Below are 27645 nucleotides of genomic sequence, written 5' to 3'. Positions count from 1 at the left end.
TATATGATGGAGTGCAGTCATGGGTCAGCAGAGTGAAGAGGAGGGGGCTCAGCACACATCCCTGCGGGGCCCCCGTGTTTAAAATGATGGTGCTGGATGTATTACTGCCGACCCGTACTGCTTGAGGTCTTCCGGTGAGGAAATCCAACAGCCAGTGGCACAGTGAGGTGTTGAGCCCCAGCTGGACCAGTTTTTGAGTGAGCTGTTGGGGGATTATAGTGTTGAATGCTGAACTGAAATCTATGAACAGCATTCGAACATATGAGTCTTTTTTGTCCAGGTGTATGAGTGCATGGCAAACATAAGTATATGTTACTGTAGCCTCACAAAAAAGCTCTTTAACTGCATCTGAACAATAGGAAGGATAAAGATCATTTTAGAAGAAAAATCCTTCAATTTGTTCGATTTGTCAGATTAAGCTAAATAATTGCGCGGTTTTATAATGTCAGTGTTTGTGAACAGAGCCTGATATTCAGCCCTCGTCACAGGTTGAAGGAGAATCTCTATCCAATGAAAATAACCTCAACGGTATGTAAACCAATCAGATGCCTTTACGTAAGTGCGCCGATCCAGCCCATTGTCCAATCAACGCTGTTTGTAAATGCGGGCCTGAATCCCTCTTCAACCTTCTGCTTTCTGGAGGGGCACCTTCAACCAGGTCCGCGGTGCACTGGCAGCGGCTGTCTTAGTTGTAAAGAATAACTGGAAATAAGACTTTTAGACAGACACAATGTCGTTCCTCACTGTCACCAGGCTAGCGCCCAAACTACTTAATTCAAAGGTAAGAGAAACAGAATGAGCCTCGATGCCGCTTTCTTGGTTAAATCTGTGGACGTTTCCTTTAAGCTAACGTCGGGTTTGGTAGCTAACAGGCTAGCTTAGCCCTGTCAACCACATTGTGAAATGCAATTGGCCGAGTTTTTTGCAATTTGCTTAAACACTGACAAGAACTTTAATCATAGTAATGTATGGACCCTGTTTTTCGTAGATATTATTCAGAGACAGAAGCCGTGTTCTGTTTGACAGCTCGTATCTTGTTAGCTAACGGTAGCGCATGAATCATTGCACTCATGTTGGCCTTGTAGTGTCATAACTGTGGTATGTTTGTCCAACCAGCACAGAGCAGACTCTTAACTTTACGCTACGAGTTTCTACTATTTGTAGTATAGCGTAATAACATTAAATTGTACTTTCTTTTAAATTCACGTTAAACTCTGTGTTTATTCACCATCGCAGTTGATTTTCATATTAAGATTTTAACCAACCATATAATGCTTATGTTTAAAATACAGCTGAATAGCCGGTATAAATCATTTTTCATAAATCAATTTTTATGTAATCAGGTTAGGTCCACTGAAAAGACCTCTTAAAAATAAGAGCTATGAAGAGGCAGTCAGCAGACAATTACAGCGGAAAAAAGCTGCAAAAATCATATAATAAAACTTTATGATATCTAAAGGTAGAGATCATACTACTTACAAGGTAGAAGGGTGCATACCTTTGGAACATCTGGGGTTAAGAGGTGAAGTATTTATTATGTTGTGTGGTTAATAATATAATAGTTATGGGATGGTTTGAAAGCTTTACAAATGAATACCATAAGATAGCTTTTAATTCATGACGGGAAGGAAGTTCATTCAACCTTTTCAAAAAGAGCAGTGATGAGTATAAAATGTTGTATATTAGACGTGGTTTAACTGCAGAAGTATTTATAGGTACACCCCACAATCTTGAAGATGTCCATGGTCAAGGACAGGCATGAAGGTTGACTACAGTGGAGGAAGTCAGGGTTCTTTAATTATAAACAGTTTTATTTTCCCTTAAGTGAAAGTGTTTTGTAAGGGCATATAGCCATTTTTATTTTCTGCCTTTAAAACTCAGATTTGGCTGCTTGGAAAATGTTAAAGGTAGATGAAGCATAGTCATACTCTGAGCTAGGACAATTAGGTATTCATTAAAATAATTACATTGACAACTAGAGATCCCCTGTGGTGTTCTGTTTCTAATGGTAAAATTGCATGATTGATGATATAATTCCATCAGCAGCAGTCTGGGTTTTGTCTGTGAGGTTGGATATTAACCAGTTAAATGTGGCTTTATCTTGACATGGAGACAGAAGTAAGATTTATGGTTTATGAAATGGGCAGGGCACATTTAATATCTTATGTTTTTATAAATATCCAACATATCCAGTTGCATTTGGAAGAGCATATTGCTGTAATGTCCATTGAAAAAATGTGATTATTTGAACAGATAAATGACTTTGTTTTAATTAAATCATTTAAAATATGCTTTGGCCAGCCTGTCAATCTTAAAGTACCCTTCCAGTGACCTTAGTCTACTGCTTTACTCCAGTGACCTCTCAGTATGAACTACTTGGTTGCCATATCAAGTCAAGTCTCCTACTACTGAAATAATAGAGATAATTTTTCAGTCATGGCGACTAAGTAGTGTCTCTCTTTCTTTGAAATCTCTATCATATGTGGGGACCTCACCTATGTCACAGTTACCTTTCTCTCTTATCATTTGTAATCTTTGCTCTGGAGATTTATTAGTAAGCTGTAGTTGCATAAGAACGTATGTGTCTGAACTATGAAAGTCATGTGATTTTTAGTAACACAATGAAGTCTTATAAAGGAGAGTCTCATGATTTATTTTTTTCTTGCTTCAGATCATTTCATCTTTTGAAAAAGGGGATTGTTTTAAGTACCTCTAGATTTAAATGTCATTAAAATGTGTATTCCTTATACCAAGATGTCTGTTTTGATTTGTTTGTCCATAGAGAGGGTGGCTTTGTTGCTAATCACTCAAGTATCATGTGTTTCTTCTAAACACAGCCTCCGGAGGGGTTGCCTTTTTGTGTGGAGTACTTGCCATAGTTGCTCTTTAACCCTGGCTGATGGACAGTTGGGAGTGAGTGAGTTTAACTGGTGCTCTATATTTAAGACACTGAGCTGTTACATAATCTCCCCGATGCTCAGCTGGGTAAACTGTGTGTGTAGTGACGCACCCTACCTTTTTGTTTCGCTGAGCTTTGATGGTCCTGATTATTCAAAACGGTTGTGGTTATAAGGAGTAACTGTCTCCTGCCCATTGATAATCTACTGATATGTTTAAATGAACACACAGGAGTCGCATTTCACTAGTGAGCAAGACAGCCAGCTGAACTTCTCAATACTATCAATGAGTTTCCATTAAGAGTACTTTCATAAAAACTTTTTTTTTAATTCATGCCTTGACATGAAAGGAAGGAGGCATCTTTTCCTAGTTTGTGAGTAATTAGGTTGCTTCACTCTGGATTTGCCCCTTGGATACATGTAATGGCTGGTTTACATTTTACCAACAGTTAGATCTGAAAGAATAAGACTAGATGTACTTTTCCTGGCTTTACAGGACCAGTCTGATTGTTTTACACCAGCATTAACATTGTGAAAAAAACAAACTAGAAATGACACACGAGCGTGAATAATTTGTTTGTATTATAATGAGATTGTGGTGTGAGGTTTTTAGAAAAAGTGCACACTGTGCTGTTTGAAAGAGGTGGGGTAATATTTGTGACTTGGAACATCTCCACAGTATTGGCAGATAACACAAAGCCCCAGTTTGTGATCCGATTTTTTTTTTTTTTTTTTTTTTTTGGCCAGGTTGTCAGACTTTGAATGCACCTGAAACCTTCAGGTGCAGAATGCCCTGAAATGGCTGTCACTAGTGGCCTTTGTTGCAGGCCATGTACTGTGAACTACCCAGTTATAAGTGTTGTTGTTTTTTTAACTCTAAATTTTGGGCAAGTTTGAGTGGCAGTTATAAAACGATGAGGATGAAAATGGAGAAACTACTCTGAATAACTGCTTAGTTTAGTGAAAGCTATGTGTTATGCTACAAGGTACACTTTAATAGGTAAAATGCTAGAAAGAACCTGTAATTATATGTATTAGGCATGCACCAGTACAGAAAACAAACATTGTTACTGAAAATATGGTGCTCTACACTGTTATCGTCATATTAAAAAAATAAGATGGCATTTACCAACATCAGTAGCCGATATGTATTTGGTACCATGTAATGGTTAGTGTTCAGAAATTGTTTGATGAAGAGCAGGAATGGAAATGGGCTTGTGCTTGTAACAATCAGTGTAATATTGGTGTAGCACCAGTCTTGCACAAGGATACATTAACATTTGGAGGAGCCTCTAACCGAACCACTGACCTTCCAATTAGTAGCGCTACCTCCTGAGTGACAGCCATGCTAGTGCTGTGGACAAAACAAGCATACGGTATTATATAAATATAATACTGTTTGCTTGTAGTGTAATGTTTTTTTCTGGACCACAATAAGAACAGTTGTTACTGTGGGAAAGAGAAAAAAATTATTATAGAAAATGTTTTTTTTTTCCTGTGTAAAAGTTTCTGTACACTTGGTAAGAACACGGTGATTCGTTTAACATGTATATTGCTTACTACAGAGAAAGAGTTGGAGCCATTTCACTCACAGACTGATTGCAGTATTATCCTTAGAAATGTTTTGTAGCTTTTAAGGTCCTCCAAGGTTGTTTCATTTTAAATACAAGCAGTAGGTAGTCTAGAAATTCTGTTATTACTATAATGTTGTTTTGTTGTACTAACAATCCAAATTGTATTTCCTAATATGTTCTGCAGAATGCCTCTTTCCTATTTGTGGCTGCCAGAAATGCCAGCGCATCAACAACAGTAAGTGCATTTAATTTACTCCACTGTTTTCTGCTTGTTTTATATAGCTGTTCTGTAGTTTTACTGTTTGTGTTAACAACCTTTGGAAGAGACACTGGTTCTTACTCTGTGGTCTCTGTGAAGATATTGACATTTGTGGAGCAATAAATCATTTTTTTTCCTGAAATGTTTGCATAAAGTTTGTTTAACCACAGGTCACAAGGGAATGTAGTCTATTTTAAGGCTGAATGTTTATTCAAGGGCATTAAAGAGTAAACATCGTCTTTTACAGAATCTGAAGGATGTCCTCTCAGACCTCATTCCTAAAGAACAGACCAGGATCAAGAACTTCAAACAACAGTATGGGAAAACCAACATAGGGCAGATTACTGTAGACATGGTAAGTGGCGGAGATTTTTGCACACGTTTAGTGAGCTGAATAAAATAAGACCCTCACACAAGCGAGTCACTGAGCTGGATTCCTCAGATCGATTATATTAATTCAGGGAGGGCTTTACCTTGATGCAGATCAGCTGCTCATAATCCATGTAGGCCTGCCTGGTCTTGTTTACTGTGCCAGGTATCACTGTTCGGTCATCTCCCTCAAAGGTCACAAATTGTGCTGCTTCCTGCCAACAGGGATATTTGAGCTGACTCACTCAAACCTCCACTGTAAACTGGCACTTGCACTTTCTCTCTCACACGCACACACACACACACACCACTGCAACAAATCTATCCTCTTCCATCTATCAAACACTGCATCTAACTTGTTACATTGTAGATTTAAGTTGAGCTTCATGTGTCACGGCAATAATGCATTCAGTGTCTATTAACTTATTATCCTGTGTGCAGAATTACAAACCTGAATAGTATTTAGGATGTTTCTTCCTGCCTTTATAAAGACATTTGGTGGACACTGATAGCAAAAGCAAAGAGGTGAGCTTCTGAAATGGTCTACTGATAAAAATAAGCAGTAGATAAAATGTTTTAAAGTCCAGTATAGCGTAACTTTGTTACTACAAACACACACGGCTGTTTAAATATATTATTGGCAAGACAATTTTCTGAATGTCATTCCATGTTTTTGTTTGTTTTCATCCATAGGTCTATGGGGGTATGAGGGGAATGAAGGGTCTGGTGTATGAAACCTCTGTGTTGGATCCTGAGGAGGTCAGTATCAGAGCTACAGAGAATACACTGATATATTATTGCAGATCTATTAGTGCCTGCGTTTGTTGGTACATTTGTATTTTAAAAAAAAAAGAAGGGGGGGGGGGGTTTGCAAGACAGAGGTGCCACACTAGGTTTGAGGTTGTTTAGAAACAGAACGAGTCAGTACTGCAAAGTAGTGCAGGTCAATATGGCCAAAAATATTTAGCCCGTTATATATTTGAAAATTTGCGATAACCATACAACTGACGTTATAACTGATGCAAGACAAAATATTTTACAACTCCATACCTCAAAACCCTGCATAACTTTATTTTCACTTAAAAAAGCAGCTGTTTTTTATGTGCATTAAAGCCATGTACAAATTTAACAGTGCAAACGCAAATTCCTTGCTGACAGTTTAACCAAAAGGCATTTCCAGTGGAAATGGGCCAACGTATCCTCAGCATAACCATGCATAATATCCACAAAAGTTAAAAGAGGTGCTTTGCAACATGAAACTGCAGTGTGCCAAATAAATAAGTCAAATGCGTACTTTTCAGACCATAAGGTGCACGGGATTGATTATAAGGCAGATTAAGCGAAACAAAACAGTCAGATAGCCTTGAGTTTAAAATCCGCTTCATACGCATAAGTGCCACACACACAATACGGTAAAATTATGTTGAAGCACTGTACGTATTACTCCACGAGGCTCCTGACTACGGTACTCTTAATGTTCCGACAATCCATCAAGCGGTGCGGCTTTTTAGTACGACTGGTAAGCTTCAACATTTTTTTGACAGTTTTCTGAGCGCTGTGTACCGCATAAAATTGGTTTGAGGTCAGTACGCACAACCAGAATTCATACAAAAGGCACACCGGATTGTAAGGTGCATTGTCAATTTTTGAGGAAATTAAAGGCTTTTAAGAGCACCGTATAGTCTGAAAAATACAGTAATAAGGACGGCCCGCTTACATGTTCTACAAAACACTTTGCTTTGGTGGCTATCTGACGGACAAAAATCAAACCAGTTCCACATCACTGAAGTTGAACCATTTTTATAAACCAATTCTGGTTCATCTGTTTCATTCAACGATCTGCTTTCGCCCTTCTCATTCTCTGTCGCCGCCACGCTTTTTCCACCATGTGTGTATGAAAATAAAGGCACTGCGCATGCGCGTTTTACCCATATTCTGTCGCGATATTTAATTTTCTTATCATTGCCCAACATTACTGTGAACAGTATATTGTATATTATAGCTTGAAATTCAGGTTAATCTATATTAGAGATTAATGGTTGCTCTCTGCTCACGTTCAACATCGATGACAAAAGCGCAGAGTGCATAGTGTAAGTTCTCATAGCAGTGACCACTTGCTGCTCTGTGCGGAGAGTTCTTGGAAGTAATGTAGAAAAGGCAGCAGCCAGAAAGCTGCACTGGCATGACATGATATCTTAAATTTAAATCAGTTAAGGTTTTTGAACAAACATGTTATCAGTCAGACTCTAAACACAAAAAGCACAAGGTATTATTATGGTAAGCTTTTTTTCTGTTATTTTACTCTTAGCTGCATGCGCATTAGCATTCCCTGTAGGCACTTGAGTTGATTGCTTTCTGGCCAAAGCTGAGGCACTCTGAGGCATTCATTGGTAGAGATGCAGCTTATATTAGCAGCTTGCCAGCACTCAATTGATTGTGCATTTGATGATAACAGGAATATGTAGCTAATTATCACAAATAACATTTACTTCAACATCTTCTCTCCCCTCTCATCTCTACTTTGATAATCAGGGCATCCGCTTCAGGGGCTACAGTATTCCAGAGTGTCAGAAGCTGCTGCCTAAAGCTCCAGGAGGTGAGGAGCCACTGCCCGAGGGTCTTTTCTGGCTGCTGGTCACAGGACAGGTCCCAACCGAGGAGCAGGTGAGTCGATGCAAGAAGTTATTGTCGTAAAATGTTGTTGCCTACTGGAGTTTCAGTGAGCAACTATCTGTCATGGTATGTCAGATGCTGTCAAATCTCTTCAGAATGCTTCATCAAAACTGAATATTCTTGCAGTGCAGTAAATAAGGTGACTTTGGCACCTGGATCAGTTAAGGTACCAAATACGTGAATCATGACATTTTCTTTTGCATCATGGAAAGGTGAATAACAAGATGCTTGGCGTGTGTTCAGTTCAAGTGTATTTATGTAATGACAGATACAAATGTACAAAGGCTCAAGGCACATTAAATTTTAACCTTGGTTCTTCTCAAAGTGCAAACTGCCATCCTTGTTAAAAAATAAATAAATTCCGTGGCCTTGTCAAGGAAAAAATTTATATAGTAATCTTTAACTCAGAAATGTCTTAATTTCATTCGTTTCTAGTTATCCTCTACATTTAATTTTTCTTTAAGTTCACAATAAAAACAGTAGTTTAAAAGCTAACTCAGTGAAAAACTGACAAATACACACAAACAACCAACTGAAGTGATATATTACACTAAATGTCTTGATGTGAGCATTTCTCTTGTGCAGCCTTTAAAAATATATTTGCGCTGAGTAACCAAAATTTTGAGAATCACTTAAGGCTCAAAAAAAAAAAACAACCCACCCTTGAGCAAGAACCTGTTTGCAGTGGGGAGTAAAAAAACAGGCTCTGTGTGTGTGGCAGTCTGCCTTGATTGGTTGGGTTGAGGAAAGCGAAGATGAGCATTTTACAAACCAAATGACACAACAATAATAACCTCTGGGCAGGTTGGTAGGGCCAGTCACTGTTGATGAAATGCATGCAGTTTTAAACTCAAAGATTTGCAATTTTTGCAGAAAAAGGTACAGGGACAGAGAGGACAGAACAAAATGCACAAACTACAAGAAAGAAAATAGAAGCAAATGACATACAATACTATAATAAATAAATGCCTGCAGAGTGAAATACAGAACAGCACAAGACAGGTGCTCTGTGAGTTTAGAGGTCTCAGCAACATAGGCCTATGTAGCAGCAAGAGTCAGAATCAACTAAGCCAGCTCTAATTGTATCCATCAATCCATCCATCAATTTGCTTCCACTTTTCCTTTTCAAGTTTGCGGGTGGCGCTGGAGCCTATGCCAGCTGTCATAGGGCGAGAGGTGGGGTACACCCTGGACAAGTCGCCAGTCTGTCACAGGGCTAACACACAGAGACAGACAACCATTCGCGCTCACATTCACTCCCGCATTCACACCTATAGGCAATTTGGATTAATCAATTAACCTATCCCCCTAATTGTAATCATCAGTATTTAGTTTTTTGTACAGCGTCTGCCGCTGAAATATAAAAGCTACTTATGTTAATTTAAAAGCTCTGAGAAGCACAAGTAAGGCTGAGTGAAGTTTTCTATATGGAGCTGTGAGAATTTTAGAAAGTAGATACAAGAATAAGCTTGATTTTTACATAACCAAAGTCAATATCTAAGAAAAACTGTTTCTGAAATTTGGCGTGTATAAACTAGAGGTTGTATCTTGTTTTTACAACTGAGAAACAAGACACAATCTATAGGGATTTTATTGCTGCCAACTATCTCCTTACAGAATGATATGAGGACAACCTATGCTCCTTTCAAATGCTTGCAACTTTCAAGCGCACCTCTCTATCTGTTCTTCCTGCGTCTCATATCTGCTCAAATCAGCCAAGGAGGAAATGTTTATTCTCAACACACATTTGTCTCCTTATTGATCGAAGAGTTTTCTGAGATTTCTGCCTCATCTATTTATTTTGTGTCCATCTTTCTTTCCAGGTGAACTGGGTGTCCAAAGAGTGGGCAAAGAGAGCAGCACTTCCCTCTCATGTTGTCACCATGTTGGATAATTTCCCCACAAATCTGCACCCCATGTCCCAGTTCAGCGCTGCCATTACAGCTCTGAACAGTGAGAGCAGCTTTGCACGGGCCTACTCTGAGGGAGTCCACAAGTCCAAGTACTGGGAGGTGAGTTTACACCCATACCTTTTTTTTTTTTTTTTGAAAAATATGGACTAATAGAATTTTTTTTTTTTGCTCAAGAGACTGAATCACTTTAGACACAAGAACGCTTTCAGTTTGGTTTCATGTGGTCTTTTCTTGTTGTGTAATTTATCTTTTTTTTTTTTTTTTTTTAAAGTTTATCTATGAAGATTCTATGGACTTGATTGCCAAGCTCCCCTGCATTGCTGCCAAGATCTACCGTAACCTGTACCGTGAAGGCAGCAGTATCGGAGCTATCGACTCCAACCTCGACTGGTCCCACAACTTCACCAACATGCTGGGCTACAGTGATCCTCAGTTCACTGAGCTTATGAGGCTCTACCTCACTATCCACAGGTGCAACTTAAGATGCCTTTTTACATAAAACAAGTTGGATTTAATCTTATTTTTTTTCTAGTAACACTTGAATCAAAGTCTTGCCTTTTTAATCTAAGAATTAGAGATGTTAAGTGAGATGTCGAAAAGATGAGAATGAAACTCGCAAACCTATCTGGAGTTAGACAGCATGACATTATGTCACTACTTGGTTTGATTGATTAATGATGAGGATGATAGGTTTGTTTTTTTTTTTTGTTTTTTTTCATCATCTGACCATCAAAACTAACCAAACTATTACAAACAGAAGCAGTAGTTCTCAGGTATAACACAGCCTGAGGTAACTACCTACAGGTTTCCTAAAGTGACCTTAAATTTATTTAGCATGACCTTTTTCTTTTTTTTTCTCAAGCTTAGTTGAATTAGTTGCTTAATCCAGGTGGAAGGAACTGCAAATGTAATGACTGTTTCTCCAATTTTAATATGGACAGAAGCAAAAACTCTTCCCAGACTTTTTGGTTGATGTAGGTCAGTTAAGTAAGATGGGAGCCGACTGAGAATAGTATTGTAAATAGGAATATATATATATATAGTAGTAGGGCTGCACGATTAATCGTTAGAAAATCGCGATCTCGATTCATACTTATGTGCGATCTCATTTCCAAATGACAACAATTTAAAAAAGAAAAAGAAAAAAAAAGATGACGATTGTACCACATTTTGATCCATCCGGGATGTAATCTGCATGAAAACAAGCGCTCACTCTTCCTGCTCAACAAATGACAAGGGCGGAGCCTTATACCACGTGATACAGAAGCTGTGCCGTGTGATGCTAAAATTGGCAGGGAAAAAACAACGGAGAGCACGTCAGGGATGACGAAAGTGACAGGAGAAAATCCGTCCCGGTCAACCACCCAAACATCAATAACGGGAACCTTATACAGCGCTTCCCTATACGCGTCAAACTCCCGCAGGCACAAAGAAATTACAGAGGCTATCACTTATCACCTGACCAAAGATATGGCTCCCATCAACACTGTGCAAAACGAGGGATTTAGGAAAATGATCAACATCCTAGACAAACGCTACACAGTGCCGTCCCGCAACTATTTTTCTATTGTTGCACTACCTGCTCTATACACGGTGTCGAGCAACGGTGGAGACGGAATTTCAAGCAGTACAACATTTTGCGACAACAACAAAACGTGAGACATTTGTTGTTTTTATGTTTATTTATTGTTTTTATGTTCAGTCTCAACTGTTACAAAGTTGATGTGCAGTTAATAAGTGCAATAAATATTTATATTGGAAAAGAAAATCGTGAGAGAATCGTGATCTCAATTCTAAGCAAAAAAATCGTGATTCTCATTTTATGCAAAATCGTGCAGCCCTATGTAGTAGTGTAGTCTACAACACAGTGTTGGGTGTGATGTGTTACTAAGTAACGCGTTACTGTAATTAAATTACTTTTCCACTGAAAAAGTAGAGTAACTGATTACTGTTCATTTTTAGGTATTTTAATTACAGTTACTTACAATGTACTTGCGTTACATTGTAGAATAATTAAACTCGCTGAATATCATTATTTCATTTCAATAATTTATCTTCTAAACGTAGAAGTAAACTCTGCCGCTTTAACATCGCTGTAGTGCAGGTGCACGTCATTTCGCGCCAGTTTGCTGCATAGTCGTATTCTAAAGCGGAAGATGTCGGACTGGACTGAAGCGTGTGGCTGTTTTATGAAACGGAAATATTCCCGTCTCTTAACTTTTCTGAAACAAGCAGACAAGAACATTACAGTAATATGTAAGCTATGTCCTGGGGAGAAAAAAAACTCAGCTGTTGTTAATAGCATGAGTAATCTACTGACACGAGAGCATAGACGAACACTTCTGAGTGATCCTTGTTCATCATCCATGGATAACACCGCGGCAACTCCTGCTAATCAGGCAAAACTTGATTTTACTTCAGCAGCGTAGAAATTGTCTGAAGGTGAGCTTAAAAAATGATTGCAGGCTACATTGTGGAAGAGATGCTACCGCTGCGTACTGTAGAGTCTCCGTCTTTCAAAAAATGTATTTATTATTTAAAGAGTTTAATTTCTATTGTTTGTCCACTCAAGGTTTATATGGTTTTTAAAAAGTATTTAGTTATATTACTTACTGAGTAACTAAGTTACTTTTCTGACACAGTAATTAGATAAGTATTTTAAATACAATATTGATTAAGTAATTAGTAATTAATTACTTTTTAAAGTAACTTAACACTGCTACAACATGACAAAACAGACCATCCAACCTGAGTGTGCAATGATGTGCAAAGGCTTTAAGGTTTGAGTGCTGAGGTAATGAATCTCAGTGCTCCTGAATAAACAGAATCCACTGTTGCTAAGGTGCATGTATATAAATAAAATCGCTATTATCAGACAGACAGAAGTTAGAGCAGCGAGGCTTTTTCTTGCCTCAAAAGAAATGCTGGGTTGAAAAAAAAGAAAGGAAAAAAAAAAAAAAGAAATTTAACCAAGAAAGTAGCATCTTCAGTTATTTATGTGGAGAAATTCCTGCTTTTTACTGTGACAGCAGTCCTCTTATCCTGAATTTGATGCAATATACAATAAAAATAGATATTGGTTTACACAGTCTGCAGTTTGTTTAGCAGTCAAACATGCCATGTAGGATATGTGCACTGAAAAAAAACAGACAAACTCTAGGAGCAAATTCAATTTATCTCCCACACAGATGGTTCTGCTCAGATAAAAAGGATTGACAACTCTCCAGCCTCCCCAGTGTTACTATTTGCCATTGTGATGAAGTGTAGCAGATGCCGGTGTAGACTTAAATGGCACACTCTAGAAACCTTACTGTTAGAATTATAATTTTAATGTGTTCATTACTATGTGTTTTTGTGTGTTTGTAAAATTGTAGTGATCATGAAGGAGGCAATGTCAGTGCTCACACTAGCCACCTAGTGGGGAGTGCCCTGTCTGACCCCTACCTGTCCTTCAGCGCTGCCATGAATGGTTTGGCCGGTCCTCTCCATGGCCTGGCCAATCAGGTTAGTAATGCACAGATCATCATTTTCATTCTGTTTTCACACTGAGAGATTTGATAGAAACAACTTGGCGATCCCAAGTTAATCCCCCATTCATCTTTTTATAAAGAAAGCATTTTCATTAGGAAACAACCTTGTCACCTTTGTGTCAACATGGCAACATAATCATTGAGGACTTGGCTGTTTTTTGGTCAGTGCAGTAGACAAACACTAAAGGTGAAAATGACAAAGAACCAAGAGTTCAGAGTCAAACTGCTGTGGTGCTCAATTATAAATATTATTTTAGAGTTCAATAACGTTCACAAAGCACTGCTTGATTACCAGCACCCGAGGGAAGGTCTACCCTCCTTTTATTAGCTAGCAATTTGTCAAAGCTGCTTCTACCTCCTCCAATAAATTTTGGCATCTGTTTAATTACTATCCATCCATTTTCTTAAGTGCTTATCCAATTATAGTGTCAGGGGGGCTGGAGCCTATCCCTGCTTCATTTATTTATTAGCTACTTAACTAGTTAAATACAGTCATATGATATGACCAACTATTATGAGCAGTTGTACAGTAACCTATGATTTTTGGATTAAAATGTTCATAATGATTTTTTTTCTTTCAATTTGCACTTTGCTCACATATTTGACATATTGACACTTAAAATGAGTTTTGGTTTGATTTCAAACACAGTGCCAACAAAAATACAGCAGAAAATTCACTTAGCTTATGAATGTGTGTTTTGTTTTGTCTTGTTTTGTGGGTTTTTGCTGCACCTACAGGAGGTACTGGTGTGGCTGACTGCTCTGCAGAAGGAGTTGGGAGGAGAGGTGTCTGATGAGAGGATGAGGGATTATATCTGGAACACACTCAAGTCTGGAAGGGTAAATAAGCACCACATCCGCAAACAAACAACTCTAGTTATTATTATGACTTCATTTTCCACTCTCACTCATTTTCAGAATAACACTTCTGGTGATGTCAGGGGTCCAGTTGTTTCTACCAGAAGTTACAGCTAGATTTAGGAACCTTTGGAGGAGCTCAAACCAGATTCTTTATTAAAAGAAAAAATTAACACTTTAAAAAGTCCCTAGTGGGCTTTTGTTGTTTTCTAAAAGAGTAGAAACTTTGGGCATGAGGCTTTCTGCATTGAACATTTCTAATTGGTTCTAATCTCCCTAAAAGTGTGTGAAATCTGTTAGGACCCCATTGTCAAAGCAGTAACTCGAAAGCAACATCAACACAACAAGTTGCTTATTGTTGTTGCAGTGTTGTCACTTTATATGGCATCATTGTTTTTTTATAGTCTTCCTTCACCTACAGGACTAAGAGGAGTAGTTGATTTAATGTTGGCACAAAGAAAGTTGTGTAATTACAACAGTTTTTTTTTTTTTTTTTTTTTTTTTGTTTCCAAAACCAAGAAATTGCTATTATTACAATTTTTATAATTTACTATATTTTACACCTGATTTACTCTGACCTTCATCTAAACCTTCATATTCTAGTTTGATTTACCGATTAACTAAATTCTGTTTTTGTCTTTCATAATAGGTTAAAATTGTTAATGTATACCATAAAGAATTTGTAAAATAATAGTATTTTAGCACAGATAGAACGGTGTTGATGTCACCTAACAGCAAGTGGTTTTACATGTAAGTTCTGTACCTGGTTGGTTTCTTCTGGTTTTGTTCCCCAAAACATGCATGCTAGGGTAATTAGTGATTGTAAATTGACCTTATGGGTGTGTTTAAGTTCTTAATGCGTTTCTGAAGGTCTCGTGAGTACTTAGTTGTCAGAGAGACTAGAAGAGTGCACTGTCAGGTTAAAAATGTTGGGTTTCTTGGCTGTAGGTGGTTCCAGGTTATGGCCATGCTGTCCTAAGGAAGACTGATCCACGTTATACCTGCCAGCGTGAGTTTGCCCTGAAGCATCTGCCCAGTGACCCCATGTTCAAGATGGTTGCCCAGCTTTACAAGATTGTACCCAATGTGCTCCTGGAGCAGGGTAAGGCCAAGAACCCCTGGCCCAATGTAGATGCTCACAGTGGAGTGCTGCTGCAGGTAAGACCTGGGATTATAATCATGCATTTGTTATCTAACTGAAATAATCACAGATGCTGAAGTAACTGACTGCTTTCCTGTTTGTGTGTATGTTCAGTACTATCAAATGACTGAAATGAACTACTACACTGTGCTCTTCGGTGTGTCCCGTGCTCTCGGCGTGCTGGCCCAGCTGGTGTGGAGTAGAGCCCTGGGCTTCCCCCTGGAGCGCCCGAAGTCCATGAGCACAGATGGACTGATGTCTCTGGTTGGAGCAAAGTCAGGCTGAAGCACCAACCTGGAAGTAGCTGTGGGTTAGTGTTAAGGGTGGGAGGAGGTGGAAACATCAAAAAGCAGACATAAGTTGACCCCTTGTCATTTCCAACCCCAGGGATTTAGAGGATTCAAAGAGACAGTAGGTGTTTAATGCCATTTCACAAAAAAAGGGCCTTTTTAAATTGTCATAGCATTAGTCTTCAAGTGTGTTTAGTTAATCACTGACAGGCTTTCCAATCATGTCTCTCTATCTAAAACATGAGCAGAACAAACTTTATATATGGCCACGGTAGGCTCAAACTACCTACCACTTTTAGGTCTGCTAGCATTGCTAAGATTTCCCCTGAGCGGTGCTTCTCATTGGACACTGGGTCTAAACTAAGAATAGGTAGTGGCATTCAAAGGGAATTGTGCACTTCCTTTGTATTTAAGCTTCTACGTTTAAAAATCTGACTAAATCTTTTTGGCCACTACAGTGATGTGTTGTAGAGGATACTTCCAAGCAAAATACAGTTTTGTCACACAGCTCTAATTTTATTTTTTCGTCTATGCAAAGTTGTCATCCCACCCAGTTGATCGATGCGTTTCACTCCCACTTATGAACACTCCAGTGTAACGGGAAAAAAAGGTCCTCACTAGTAAAAATCCTAGAAAGCCGTTTAAGAAAAAATATTTGTTTAAAGACACTGCCCCTTTAAATCTCTGGTCTCCCCTTTTTTTCTCTCTCTCTAACTTGTAGTTTTTTCTTTTTTCTAGATGACCTGTAATACCTCTATGATCAAAATAACAGTCTTTATTAAAATTTGTTTCCTTGGTCTTATTTTCCTCAAAATAATTTCCTATTTTTTTAATGGGTTTCTTATATTACGAATCGCTGAGAATCAGGACTAATGAAGGTAACTGATACAGATTTGAGCAAAGGGTGTTGTAACTGGCAACCTGTAGGAAATCCTTAAGAGCAAGCTTGAATAAAAACAGGATGGGAGGGGGGGCTTTGTAGAGTTTTGTTTTGTTTTTAAGTCTTCTTTTATTTGACTGTATGTTCATGTCTTTATCCCAGCAGCAGAGCACTTCAAATGACAATTGTAAAGTTATGATGTATTTGATTGGATTTCCTAAATTGTAACAGTAGAAAATCTCCCCCCTTTTTTTTTTTTCTTTTGGTGTTAAATGATGTATAAAAATATATTTGGGTTTGAATTTTGTTGTGGTTTTATTTATACTCTGTGTACATAGGTATATATATGTATAGCATTAATGTATGAGCTGTAAGCATTCACTTGCTGCTTATAACCACAATGAGCACCACAGTTTACCAGCAGTGTAGTCGTGCCCACTATATGTCCAGTTTCGCTGGTCACTGTGAATTTCTGACAATGAACAAAAAAAAACAAAACAACTGCAGCTATCTTCTGTATATAGAGTTTATTCCCAAGCTCTGTTTCCTCAGCTGGTGCTGTATTTCAGGTATTTCACTTGAATGTGTCAAGCTTGCTCTTAAGTTCTGGGTTTCTCAACACTCCATTTTTGTCTAGTTAGAGTTCTTGCGTATTTCCTCCTAAGAATACTCTTTAACGTGTTCGCTCCGATACTTGATTCTCTCTGCTCTGCTCTTCTGGCTTTTTCGGGCACGTGTTTTGTGTTTTATTGTAGCGTTCTTCCATTTGGCAGGTTGTTCAACAGATGTGGTTATTTTGATCGTAGAGGAGCTTAAGGGTTGTAACTGGGGGGAATCATTAGAGAAACACTTGGGGGCGGGGGGACAGGGCTGGATGGGTCAAATGGGCAAGAAAAGCTTGAAACAACTATTGGAAAACCTTAGAAATAAATGAAAATTAAAGGTTTTTATTAACACTTGTTTGGTCTCATTTTCTTCATAAGTGCTTGAAAAAGAAATTGTGATGAAATTCCAGGTCCAGTTGCATGTAACCTTTGAAATTACCAGGATTTCTGAAGTGATTACCCAAATGGTCTATACCCTCCTTGTAATACACAAACACAGTCTCACAAAACGCTGTCTTTTAGCCATTGCTAACAGTTGTTAAGCTTTCACGATTTAAAAAGGACTGAAATAATAGTTAACAATCATTATTAATGGCTGTGGAAAAAAATTTTTTTAACAATTAAATTTGCACTTGTTAGATACCGTATTATACACTTACTGGACACTGTTAGTTACACCCTGCTAGTACCAGGTTAGACTCTTGTTTTCATTACTGCCTTATTTCATCATGGCATTTAGCAAGATAGTGGAAATTTCTTTTGTCCATATTTACATGATAGCATTACACAGTTGCTTCTGATCTGTTGGCTGTACATCTATAATGTGAATGTCTTTGACGTTTAAACGATACTCAGTTGGTACAGTTGGAATCTAAACTGGGCTGAGGAAAATATCACTCATAAGGTTCCAGCAACAGCCTGAACGGTTGATACAAGCCAGTGTGGAAGCATGCTTTCAGGCTGTTTATACCAACAGCAATGGAAATTCATCAACCCAACATTCAGTCTACTGTTTTCCAGTTATGGTGAGCCTCAGTTTTCTATTATCTGACCGGAGTGGCACCCAGTGTGCTCTTCTGCTGCTGGATTCTATCGGATCCAAGATTTGTCAAGTGTCTGTGAAGGTTCTCAGTCATCCAGGTCATCGTAGTCTAAGGAGCTTGCAAAGACAAAACTCCTAAACACTAACTTAACAAGGTAGTGTATGCTCTACAGTGCAGCGAGGAATGCTCAGACCTCTACATCGGAGAGACCAAACAGACACTTCATAAAAGCATGGCACAACATAGAAGAGCCACCTCCACAGGACATCGGCATCTAAAGGAGGATGCCAGTGTTCCCATTTTGGACAGAGCAGAAGGATGGTGTGAAAGAACCCATCTATGTCAACTGAACAGAGGCGGTGGTTCACCACACCAACTGTCTGCCATCTATATTTTTATATTGACATCCTTTGTTGTGTTCCTACCTTTTAAGTTTCTTGGTTAGGTTAAACTACCGTAAGGTGTTAACTGATGCCTTAATGCCCACTCACATCCTGGGCAATTTGACCTCAATAAATCACATGATAGGGTGGGGATGGGTTTCACAATGGATTCACCTGAAACCTTGGCTGACTGTGAGACACACCCGTTTTCAGACCTTGGACCTTGTGATTAGGTAGAGGATCAATAGAGGGTCCATGACCCTCTTGCGGACACTCCCATAGGGCTTAAAATCTGGGACTCTCCACCAATTGCGCTTAGAACTGAAGAAGCTTCTCGGATGAAAGGTGAAACATCTTCAAGACAAAACTTAAAGAAAAGAAGTCCAGACGCTTTTGTTTCCAAGCTCCTTAGACATTTCATTTTGTTCCCCATTCAGATGCTTGACTGGAGCATCACAAGTTCATCTTGACCATGCCATGCATGCCTAAATGAATTGAGTTGTTGCCATGCGATCGGCTGATTAGATATTTGGGTTAAAGAGCAGTTGAACAAGTGTACCTAAAATTCAGGAGCAAATGTAATAAACAGTGAATATAACAGGACCAAAACTGCATTCTCCAGCTTCAGTCTGGTGATTTACACCCTTACCTACCTACTTATTATCTATTTAAACAAGTATTAGACTTTACACTTGCATCCAAATAATTTTTGAAAATGCTTTACACAGTAAATATTAGCAGTTTACTAAGATGTATAAACATAATTTGCATTTTTATAATAACCAGATAATGATCTTCAAACCAATGAATTCATTAGTAAACCTTATGTCCATTTGTTAACAGCAGTTAATTTCCCTTATTGTGGACTTTGTGTGTCGCTGTAATGCTCCTGATTCAAAGACCATTCACACTGAGCAATCTTTACTGAGAACATCACTTCTTGTCAGTTCACACACTTTGAATGCCTTTATTTATAGGAAGGGCACCTCTTCAACTCACACTTCCAAAATGAGATCCTTAGCTGGAACACTTGACCTCAAAACTCACTTCTCCTTTTGGAGAAGCTGTTCCACAGAGGTTTACCTTTTTCCATCTCACACTGTGTGGTTATTCAGTGTGGACCATAAAATATGAAAAGCATAAATGTTTAAAGATGTTGAACTTGTCAGCTGTTGTGACTTTAGATAAAAAAAATATATTTTATGAGTGATTAGTGCTACTTGATAACTTCAAAGGGATTACAGACTTTTTTTTTTCTTGCAATGGTGTGTGGCATTTCAAAATGATTTATGACAGTGACAGGTGAGGTCAGTTAGGTAAATTCTCGTCATGTTTGTAACATGAGGATGATGGCACAATGTAAAAAAAAAATGTATTTACACTGTAAACTTTGAGTAATTTTCTCTTTCCGATGAGACATACAGCTCTAGGCAAGAGCGTAAAGAAGTGTTTGAATTCAAAAACCAGATACAAAACCTGCTCATTTAAGAATATCATGATCATCAATGATTCCTGTTGTAATGCTCCAATTTCAATTAGTCTTTATCCCATACTGTGATCATGAGAAGAAGATGGTCCAAATGCCCACCTCTCCTATGTGCTGTTATTAATAACTGGCCCAAATACCATCACCCCACTCTGGTTTCTTGCTGGTCAGCTGAGCTGTGCCACTCTTTCCACTCCACTTGTGCAACAAAGGCAACCAGTGCTAAGGGACATCAACTCAATGCCATCCTCTGGAACACAAGCTCAGTCTAAAAACGGTACCTGGTGTCATCTAAATGCATTACAACGCAGCTGCTGCAAGTGAAGGACACAATGCTCAAGCACTAATGCAGGTATACCTTCAGGAGTCGGTTTTGTTTTTGTTTTATCAATCACCTTTAAAAAAAAGCACATACGCAAAATGTGACAGCTCCTTTTTATTTAAATACAAATTTAAAATACACCGATATTTACATAGATACATTTTCTGCTTGCAAAAAAAAGCAACTGAAATCCAAAACAGTGAAAATAATTTTGATTGAAGCAACAAGTGACTGATATTTATTTATATCTCCTTTTATACATACAAGGCTGCCCGTATTAAGACCAGTGGTCATTAATACGCCTGCAGCATGAATATTGATGTGGAAATGTACAGAGGGGTCGAAGGGTTACAATAATTTCAAGTGAACCCTTTATGCTCATCTGGACTGTACTAGAGTAGCTTTTGCATGAGTCACAGTTCATTTATCAGTTCATCTTATACTACAGCTTGGTGCAGCCCCTCAGTTCATCCACTGTCTGAAATAACCTGTTTTAGTTCCTCCACCTTTCTGATTGGGCAGCCTTTACAAACAGGAGGTTAGAACAGCAGGTGGGCGGGGCTTCTGAGCTCATAACCCAAGCAGTGTGCCTGAGATAACCACTGTCACTGACATCATATAGTGCAGACAGTAGAAAAACCTGCCTGGAACCTGAGCGTTTGGCTCACAGGCATTACTTGTGCATACGCTGACCTCATTATGTTCAATTTTTGGCATATTTAATACGAGCATTCACTATTATAAGAATCTATATGTATATGTCAGAAAATCAGGAAAAGCATAATAGGCTAATTCGGAAAATATTTCTGTTTACACTGCCCCTTTTTTTCCAATAAGGATTGGCACTTACAATGAAAAACAAACTCTCTGTAATACACTTAAAGACAAAAAAAAAAACTTGAGTAAAGATGAATTCTAATGTGATGCAACGTTAAAAACACGACACAAAATTTTCATTAACATTATTTATAATTATGTTAGTCCACTTTGAGTCTGGCAATGGTAGGACCATCTTAAATAAAACTACAGTTAATGCAATACTTTTGTTAAACTAAGAAAAAAAAAAAAAAAAGACGCTGGAACTACACTTCAATCATATCTTGATTGTGTACTATCAAAATTTGAAAAGAAGCAAAGGCCAAATTGCAACATAATACACAAAAGTGGTATTCAATGATTTTACCTCAAACCATTTTTAAATGTATTTATTTATTTTTTTAAATAGTAACAGTGATTCTCAGACTGAATACGCCTGTATTGGGTTTTGATGACTCATTTTTCCTCAATTCCCAAATCACTTTACTAACCAAAAATAAAACAACATACTTCAGTTTCACAAAAATACGAAAAAACCTTTTAGGTTTACTGGACCATTTGGACAAAATGAAACATTTTTCACAGAGAAGGTCACACTAAATTACTTCTTTAGCAACTTACGAGTCACCTTTAAAATGTAGCAAAATACAATCAGTTACCTTTAATAGCCCTTTATCACAGAATACTGTGAAGGGGCTGCTTGATTTTAAATTTAAGTCAAGTCCTGACAATGCAACACATAAATGCTACAAATATATTTGCCTTTGTTACTTATATCCATGCATCAAAATGTGTGTAAAGATAAGTCGAAATGTCAACAAATAAGCATGAAACTCATTGATAAATAAGTAATGTTTTATTCTACAGCCCACCGCTACAATTTATAGATAGATGACTCGAGTGTTTCATCCTCCGGATCACCTTCAAACAATCTAAACACAAAACAGCCCACTAAGCAAGGACACACCTACATTTTTTAAACTATAACCTAAACTGACTCCTAACAGTTAGAATCCACATAACATGGCAATGTTTATTTTTGATCCAATTACAATATAAGCCACATTCAAATCACAAGAAGCCATCTTTAATTTCCAATTCTTCTTTTGTTTTTAATCGATCATAAAGATAATTTTTGAGTGTAACATTGTACTCTTCTTACATTCTTTGTGATACCTTTTACAGTACTGCAGATTTTTCAGTTTCAACAGGGGTTCTTGGTTGTGCTAATTCTTATTTCCCCACCTTTACTGACTGATACTAGTGCTGGGCTGTAAAACAAGGCAGTATTAAAACTACTATGCTAATTTTTCTTTTTTAACGTTCTAAAGCCCAATCCTCACAGCATCCAAGTTAAAGTGACATTTCTCAAATCCTAGCATACTGAGGCCACAGCTAATTTTCCTCCTTTGCACTTCATACTAACCTACAATAATGCTCTTATAGCATGGCACTGTCAATATGAACCCCTATAAAACTGGTTGAAAAGTGCTGCTGAATAAATTAAAGAACTAAAAGCAATATTATTTTGCAGCAATACCAGTACTTTATTTCAAACTATATATTACTATTTCCATTTGAAATGAAGTCAATGCTAAGTGTAAAAGCAAAGAATGTGCTTTCCCAATATATTAGAGCTGAAGTTCACTTGATAGTAGTAACCTCAAGTTACAGTGAGACAACTGCTTCGGCAAAAGGGACTGTGTCTTATAGAAAAACCGAAGTTTAAGTTTAAAGTAATAACTGAGTGTCCAGCACAATGTAACAATGCTGCGATGACTTACTGTTCTTTCTGCTAAACAAGGATCTGGAGGTAGACAGAAAATGGACAAACGTAACACAATGAGAAGGGATGTGAGCAAAAATTTACTAAGGCAGGAATTACAACATTATGTTTGCAAGCGTTAGATGCGCTACACCTTTGGTAGCCGCTATAACATCTATGAAGCAGTGGAGATTTGATGTAGTGGCCTGCTAAGCCACATCATGCAAGTTTATTGAGGGAATAAAGAGGGTACGGTTTAAGGCCAGATGAAGACGTACAGTTGCTGAGATCACGTCTGATGCACCTCATGAAACATCAGCTCTCGTGGGATGCGAGTCTCTGGGCCGTAAAGCTTGCCGGCTCGCCGCTCGAATGCAGCAACATTCTGCTTTACCACTTCATCGAAGAACATGGTGGCTAACTGTGAGTGCAGCAAAGAGCGGAACTCGAAGGATATCTGTTAAACACACAGAAACATAATAATTTAGTTTAAAGAAATACGGCAAATATATATAGTGGGCATGATAGGTTAAAGCTAAGCTCATTTGTGTTCTTGCAAAGATATCAGATGAGATTGGAACACAGTTAGCTTAGCATAAAGAGTGAAAAAAGTGGAACGAAGCCAGTCTGATGGTTTAAAACAAAAAACAAAAACACAACAAAAAAAAACAAACAAACACCTGACTGAAAGGTTTCCTGCAGAAATAGATCTTGTTCTGGTGGCATTTCCTTTAACTTGCAGTTAAAGAGGGTGGAGCTGGAGTCTGACCACAGGACAACAAACCCTTTAGAGAGAGTGAAACGATAGTGGCCACTGCTAGTCTTCAGCCAAAATGAACAAATTAGACAGGAAAGGGGCAGGAGCTGCTGATAAGAAGCAACTGACCTTTTAAAATAAGAAGTTGGAGACTGCCAACCAAACAGTAAATCATCTCTTGAATAGATATAAAGAAAAAGTGCGATATAATTGGGTAGCTGCTGTTAAACCTAGGAGGCTGACACAAGTAAATCAAATGTTTGGGAAACACTTCCACGGGTGGTCTCTCTTCCTTCATCTTGTTCACTGTAGATGAAGGAAAAACCACACGTAACCACTCATAAAACCACAAAGTGTAATTTTTACATTTGTGCTTTTTCACAGCATAAAAAAAACCCATTAACTAATGAGCATGAATACAGACTTTAATGATATCAGTCTTCTGATGTATCATCTATCCCATGTGGTGTTTAGTACACACAAGCAGTTAAAGTGAGCTACAGGCTAAAGTGAGGCACAGGCTACTTACAGAAAAGTCTACGGTGCAGGTACGAGGGTAACCGGGAATGCCAGGACTAAAGCGCCATATCGTCTCCAGGTGATTGAAGAGCTTTCCATCTGTACACACTGCCTACAAATAACAAAAACAAAGACAATAATTAAAAGTTGTAAAACACAGAAATTGTGTTTCAGTCATATCGTTTCTATATAAACAAATTCTAGCAACAGATGGAGCATTAAAAATCACATATCACAATTCAAAAAGATTGGGATAATATTTCTCTACCATTACTTACTTTGACTAGATGAGGTCTAACATTAGTGATCATAGATGTGTATCTTTCCACTACTGGAGGAAATCCCACTTCAAGCTGGGCTTTGGAGTGACCTGCTCTTTTCATGATGGTCTGGGACTTCTTACACCAAGGCACAAAGTGCTTGTACTCGTCAACGTTGGCCACAACATCATACATTTCCTGCATAGAATACCTGTAACAGGAATATCCTTTTAATTAATTTTTTGTATTAATGATCAAATTTATGATTATAAAAAGGCTCATCAATACTTACCCAAGTATTCTACGTTCAGAGTACTCCTTCCTTTTGTTGGTGAGGCTGATGAAGCTTCTGCTTTGGGAAACCGCTGTCATTGTGTCACAATCTTGAAGGCAAAGCACCCTGGGACTTCTTGTCATCAAAATGCCACATGACGACAAGTGTCTGGAAAGGTAATTAGAATCTGTGTTGAAGTGATGTGCCATAAGCCCCTATCTAGAAAGAGTGCAGTCTGCAACAAAATAGGTCCACTGCTTTCCAGTTTCAACAGTCAGTGAGTGCATGGATGGACCAGAGAGTTATGAAAGGTCAGTGTTGAGAGCATGCCGGTATTTTCCACGTCTGGTCTTTTTTTGTGAATAGCAAAAAGCTGTAAGGTGACACCTACCTGCTCTGGTTGAACAAATTAGCTTTGTGCTTTCTGGAAGGTAGCCTGTAGGATAGGGGTGAGCAACATTTTTTCCTCATACTGAGAGTCAAGGATCAAACTAAATAAGCAAATTAAAATATTGCTGTATCAAATTATGACACAAAACATTAGATCCTTGTGAATAAAATATTCCACTTAAACGAAGCACCAGTTTTCAAGTTTTTATATAACTTTACCATAAGACATCATAGGTTATGAGAGAATTTGTTTGCCATTTGTTGGAATCAAGTTAAACAGCAGTGAAGCAGTGATTTCTTTTATTCTTTCATCTAAAGACCCATTAACACAACGTTTACCTCGATCAAGGTCAACCTGATCAAATGGGTTGTGATCAGGGTGATCAGACTATTTATTTATGAGTGACTTATGTATGTATATATATGTATATATTATACTATTCTTAGTTAGTGTATTGTCTGTCTTGTCTTAATGTTGGTTTAAAATGGAGCACTGTAACAAAAAATAATTTCCCCCAGGGATCAATAAAGTATTCTGATTCTGATTCTGATCACTAGTTAATGCAAGTGATTATGTGTGTGTGTGCTTCCCAAAACATGAAAACATTCATTCATTAAGTCAATGCATCATACTATTCACTGCTACCACAAACAGGCTGTTTTGGAAACTGTTCTCCACATTTTGGAAACATGTTATCCATTATGGATAAGCCCCCCCAATTTTTTACACCATTCTTCAGCTCTTACTTTCAGCAGTTTACTTATGGAATAAAATAACTGTGGGTATTCTGTAATGTTTATATTTCATGCATGAAAGAACAAAGTTGAGTGGTTTATAGTTGTGATTTTACAGTTATGTGAAGTCAATACAACAGTGCAAACGTAGTTAATATCCTTCTTTATCAAGTTAGCTTCTTGTAATTTGTTTTCACCAGCAACATGGCACAATTATAACGATTAACTTGCTTGTTTTCATTTATGTTTATGTATGTATTCTACAAAAACATTAAAGAAGACTGGACTGCAGAACCCATGTCGAAGGCAGTTGTTAACAGCTGCCTTTACCTGGTGAGACAGTTCTAGTTATTGGTAGTTCTGTTACACTAATCAGCAGTTGCTTCTCAAATGGAGGCTGGTCACACTTTAAAGATAAGAAACCAGAATTATGGAGCTTGATAACATTATCTAGTGACCTTCTCGTTATATATCGTCCGCCCTCAGTGGCGGCAGAGCGTCAGTTCCTCTGTACTGAATGACCAGCTCGGTGCTGTTAACCATAATAATAACAGCCTCCAGTAACTCCCCGACGGGCTCACCTGATGTTTTGTCGCAGGCATCCTCTTTGCACCGCCGTGCGACACAAGCGAGGGGATCCCACAGTGGCGATCTGGAGAAAGTCACTGAACGTCCGAACACCCATGGGTAATCTCCGGGCACCGGTCGAGGCTGCCATCAAGTCAGCCTCTCCGCTTCAAGAGAGGGAGATCCTGGGTCTGTCGAGCTAGCCCGGGGTCTGCTTTAAGACCGAGGGCACAGAGATTCAAGGGTCCAGTCCAACCTGCACGCTGCTTCGGTGCGGGTATATTAATGAACAAGTAGCGTTAGCACAGCCGCTTTCCGAACTGCGAGCGTAACTATCGTTAGTTACGGCAGTCAGCTGCTAACGTTAGCTAGCAAGATTTCCAACAGCCCAACCAATCACGACGTATGGTTACGTTCCGCTGTTTTTTTTTTTTTTTTACGTAATACTCACATTACTCCACGCGTCGAGTTCCAAACTTCAAACAAAGTTAAATTATTTACGTCACTTTCTGGCTATAAATATTGCCAAACTGCTGCCAGCTGCGAACGACCTTCTGCTGCTAAATAAAACGCCGGTGGGACAAATTGTTCCTTTCTTCTGTCATCGATTCTGCCCAATAGCTCTGAGAAGAAATGCCGCCCCCTACTCTACAGGAGGTTAACGGCGGGGAAAAAATATTTTTATTTTGTTTTATTTTACTTAACTTACGAAAGCACTTTTATATTAGTATAACAATATATATATATATATATATATATATATATATATATATATATATATATATCCTGAACAAAATGCCGTGAGACTGTATAAACAGGGTTCAAGTGTTTGTTTGTTGTGTGTGGTAGGAGTGGCAGATAGGATGAAAGTGGGGGTGGGGTTCTGAGATCTTTCTTTTTTGCATTGGTGATGGACAGGTTGACAGATGAGGTCAGGGAGGAATCTCCAGTCTTCCGTGGAATATGTTGTTTGTGGAAGACATCTGTAGTGTGAGTAGGAAGCGGATGGAGAGTAGCACTGGAGAGAATGAAAGTCAGTAGAAGACAGAACACAGTGTGTGAATGCGATAGAGACAGTAACAGTGAAGCTGCAAGGAACAGAGGCAGTGAAGGCGAGAACGATAACAGAGGGGAGATAGATCACGTTTAAAAACAAAGGTCCTCAAGCTAAATAAAAAATAACAGTCAATAATTTCTAGGCTTATTTTACTGTTTACCATTGTAGCCTGGACGAATATCCAGCAAATCTGGATATTTAACTTGATCTTAATTATTACACCCAAGGCCTACATTACTTTTTTTCATCTGTGATTTTTCACTTCAGTTTCACTCTCACACA

The 27645-nt window shown here is 38.3% G+C and overlaps 2 protein-coding genes across 7 annotated transcripts; one reads left to right on the top strand and one right to left on the bottom strand.

The window, feature by feature from the left end:
• Positions 1 to 610: 610 nt before the first annotated feature.
• On the top strand, positions 611 to 17343 carry cs (citrate synthase). The gene is made up of 11 exons (XM_014407415.4): positions 611 to 781; positions 4656 to 4706; positions 4978 to 5085; positions 5793 to 5858; positions 7632 to 7763; positions 9596 to 9784; positions 9957 to 10156; positions 13060 to 13189; positions 13954 to 14055; positions 15022 to 15231; positions 15329 to 17343. The coding sequence occupies exons 1-11, from the start codon at positions 731 to 733 to the stop codon at positions 15497 to 15499; spliced, it is 1410 nt and encodes a 469-aa protein (XP_014262901.1). The 5' UTR covers positions 611 to 730; the 3' UTR covers positions 15500 to 17343.
• A 2979-nt stretch (positions 17344 to 20322) lies between these two features.
• On the bottom strand, positions 20323 to 26914 carry coq10a (coenzyme Q10A). 6 transcript variants are annotated; one of them, XM_004560424.4, is made up of 6 exons: positions 26758 to 26914; positions 26321 to 26572; positions 24633 to 24782; positions 24359 to 24551; positions 24091 to 24192; positions 20323 to 23261 (listed from the first exon to the last, which is right to left on the bottom strand). In XM_004560424.4, the coding sequence occupies exons 2-6, from the start codon at positions 26455 to 26457 to the stop codon at positions 23094 to 23096; spliced, it is 750 nt and encodes a 249-aa protein (XP_004560481.3). In that variant the 5' UTR covers positions 26458 to 26572; positions 26758 to 26914; the 3' UTR covers positions 20323 to 23093. The 6 variants fall into 6 exon arrangements, with proteins under 6 accessions (XP_004560481.3, XP_023008023.3, XP_023008022.3 ...); XM_023152255.3 differs by having other exon boundaries at positions 26321 to 26569; XM_023152254.3 differs by having other exon boundaries at positions 20323 to 22846; positions 23083 to 23261; positions 26321 to 26912.
• Between the last annotated feature and the right edge of the window lie 731 nt (positions 26915 to 27645).

The sequence above is a fragment of the Maylandia zebra genome, linkage group LG20 (genome assembly GCF_041146795.1).
Source record: "Maylandia zebra isolate NMK-2024a linkage group LG20, Mzebra_GT3a, whole genome shotgun sequence".
NCBI classification, from domain to species: Eukaryota; Metazoa; Chordata; class Actinopteri; order Cichliformes; family Cichlidae; genus Maylandia; species Maylandia zebra.
This window is presented reverse-complemented; position numbering and strand designations above follow the sequence as displayed.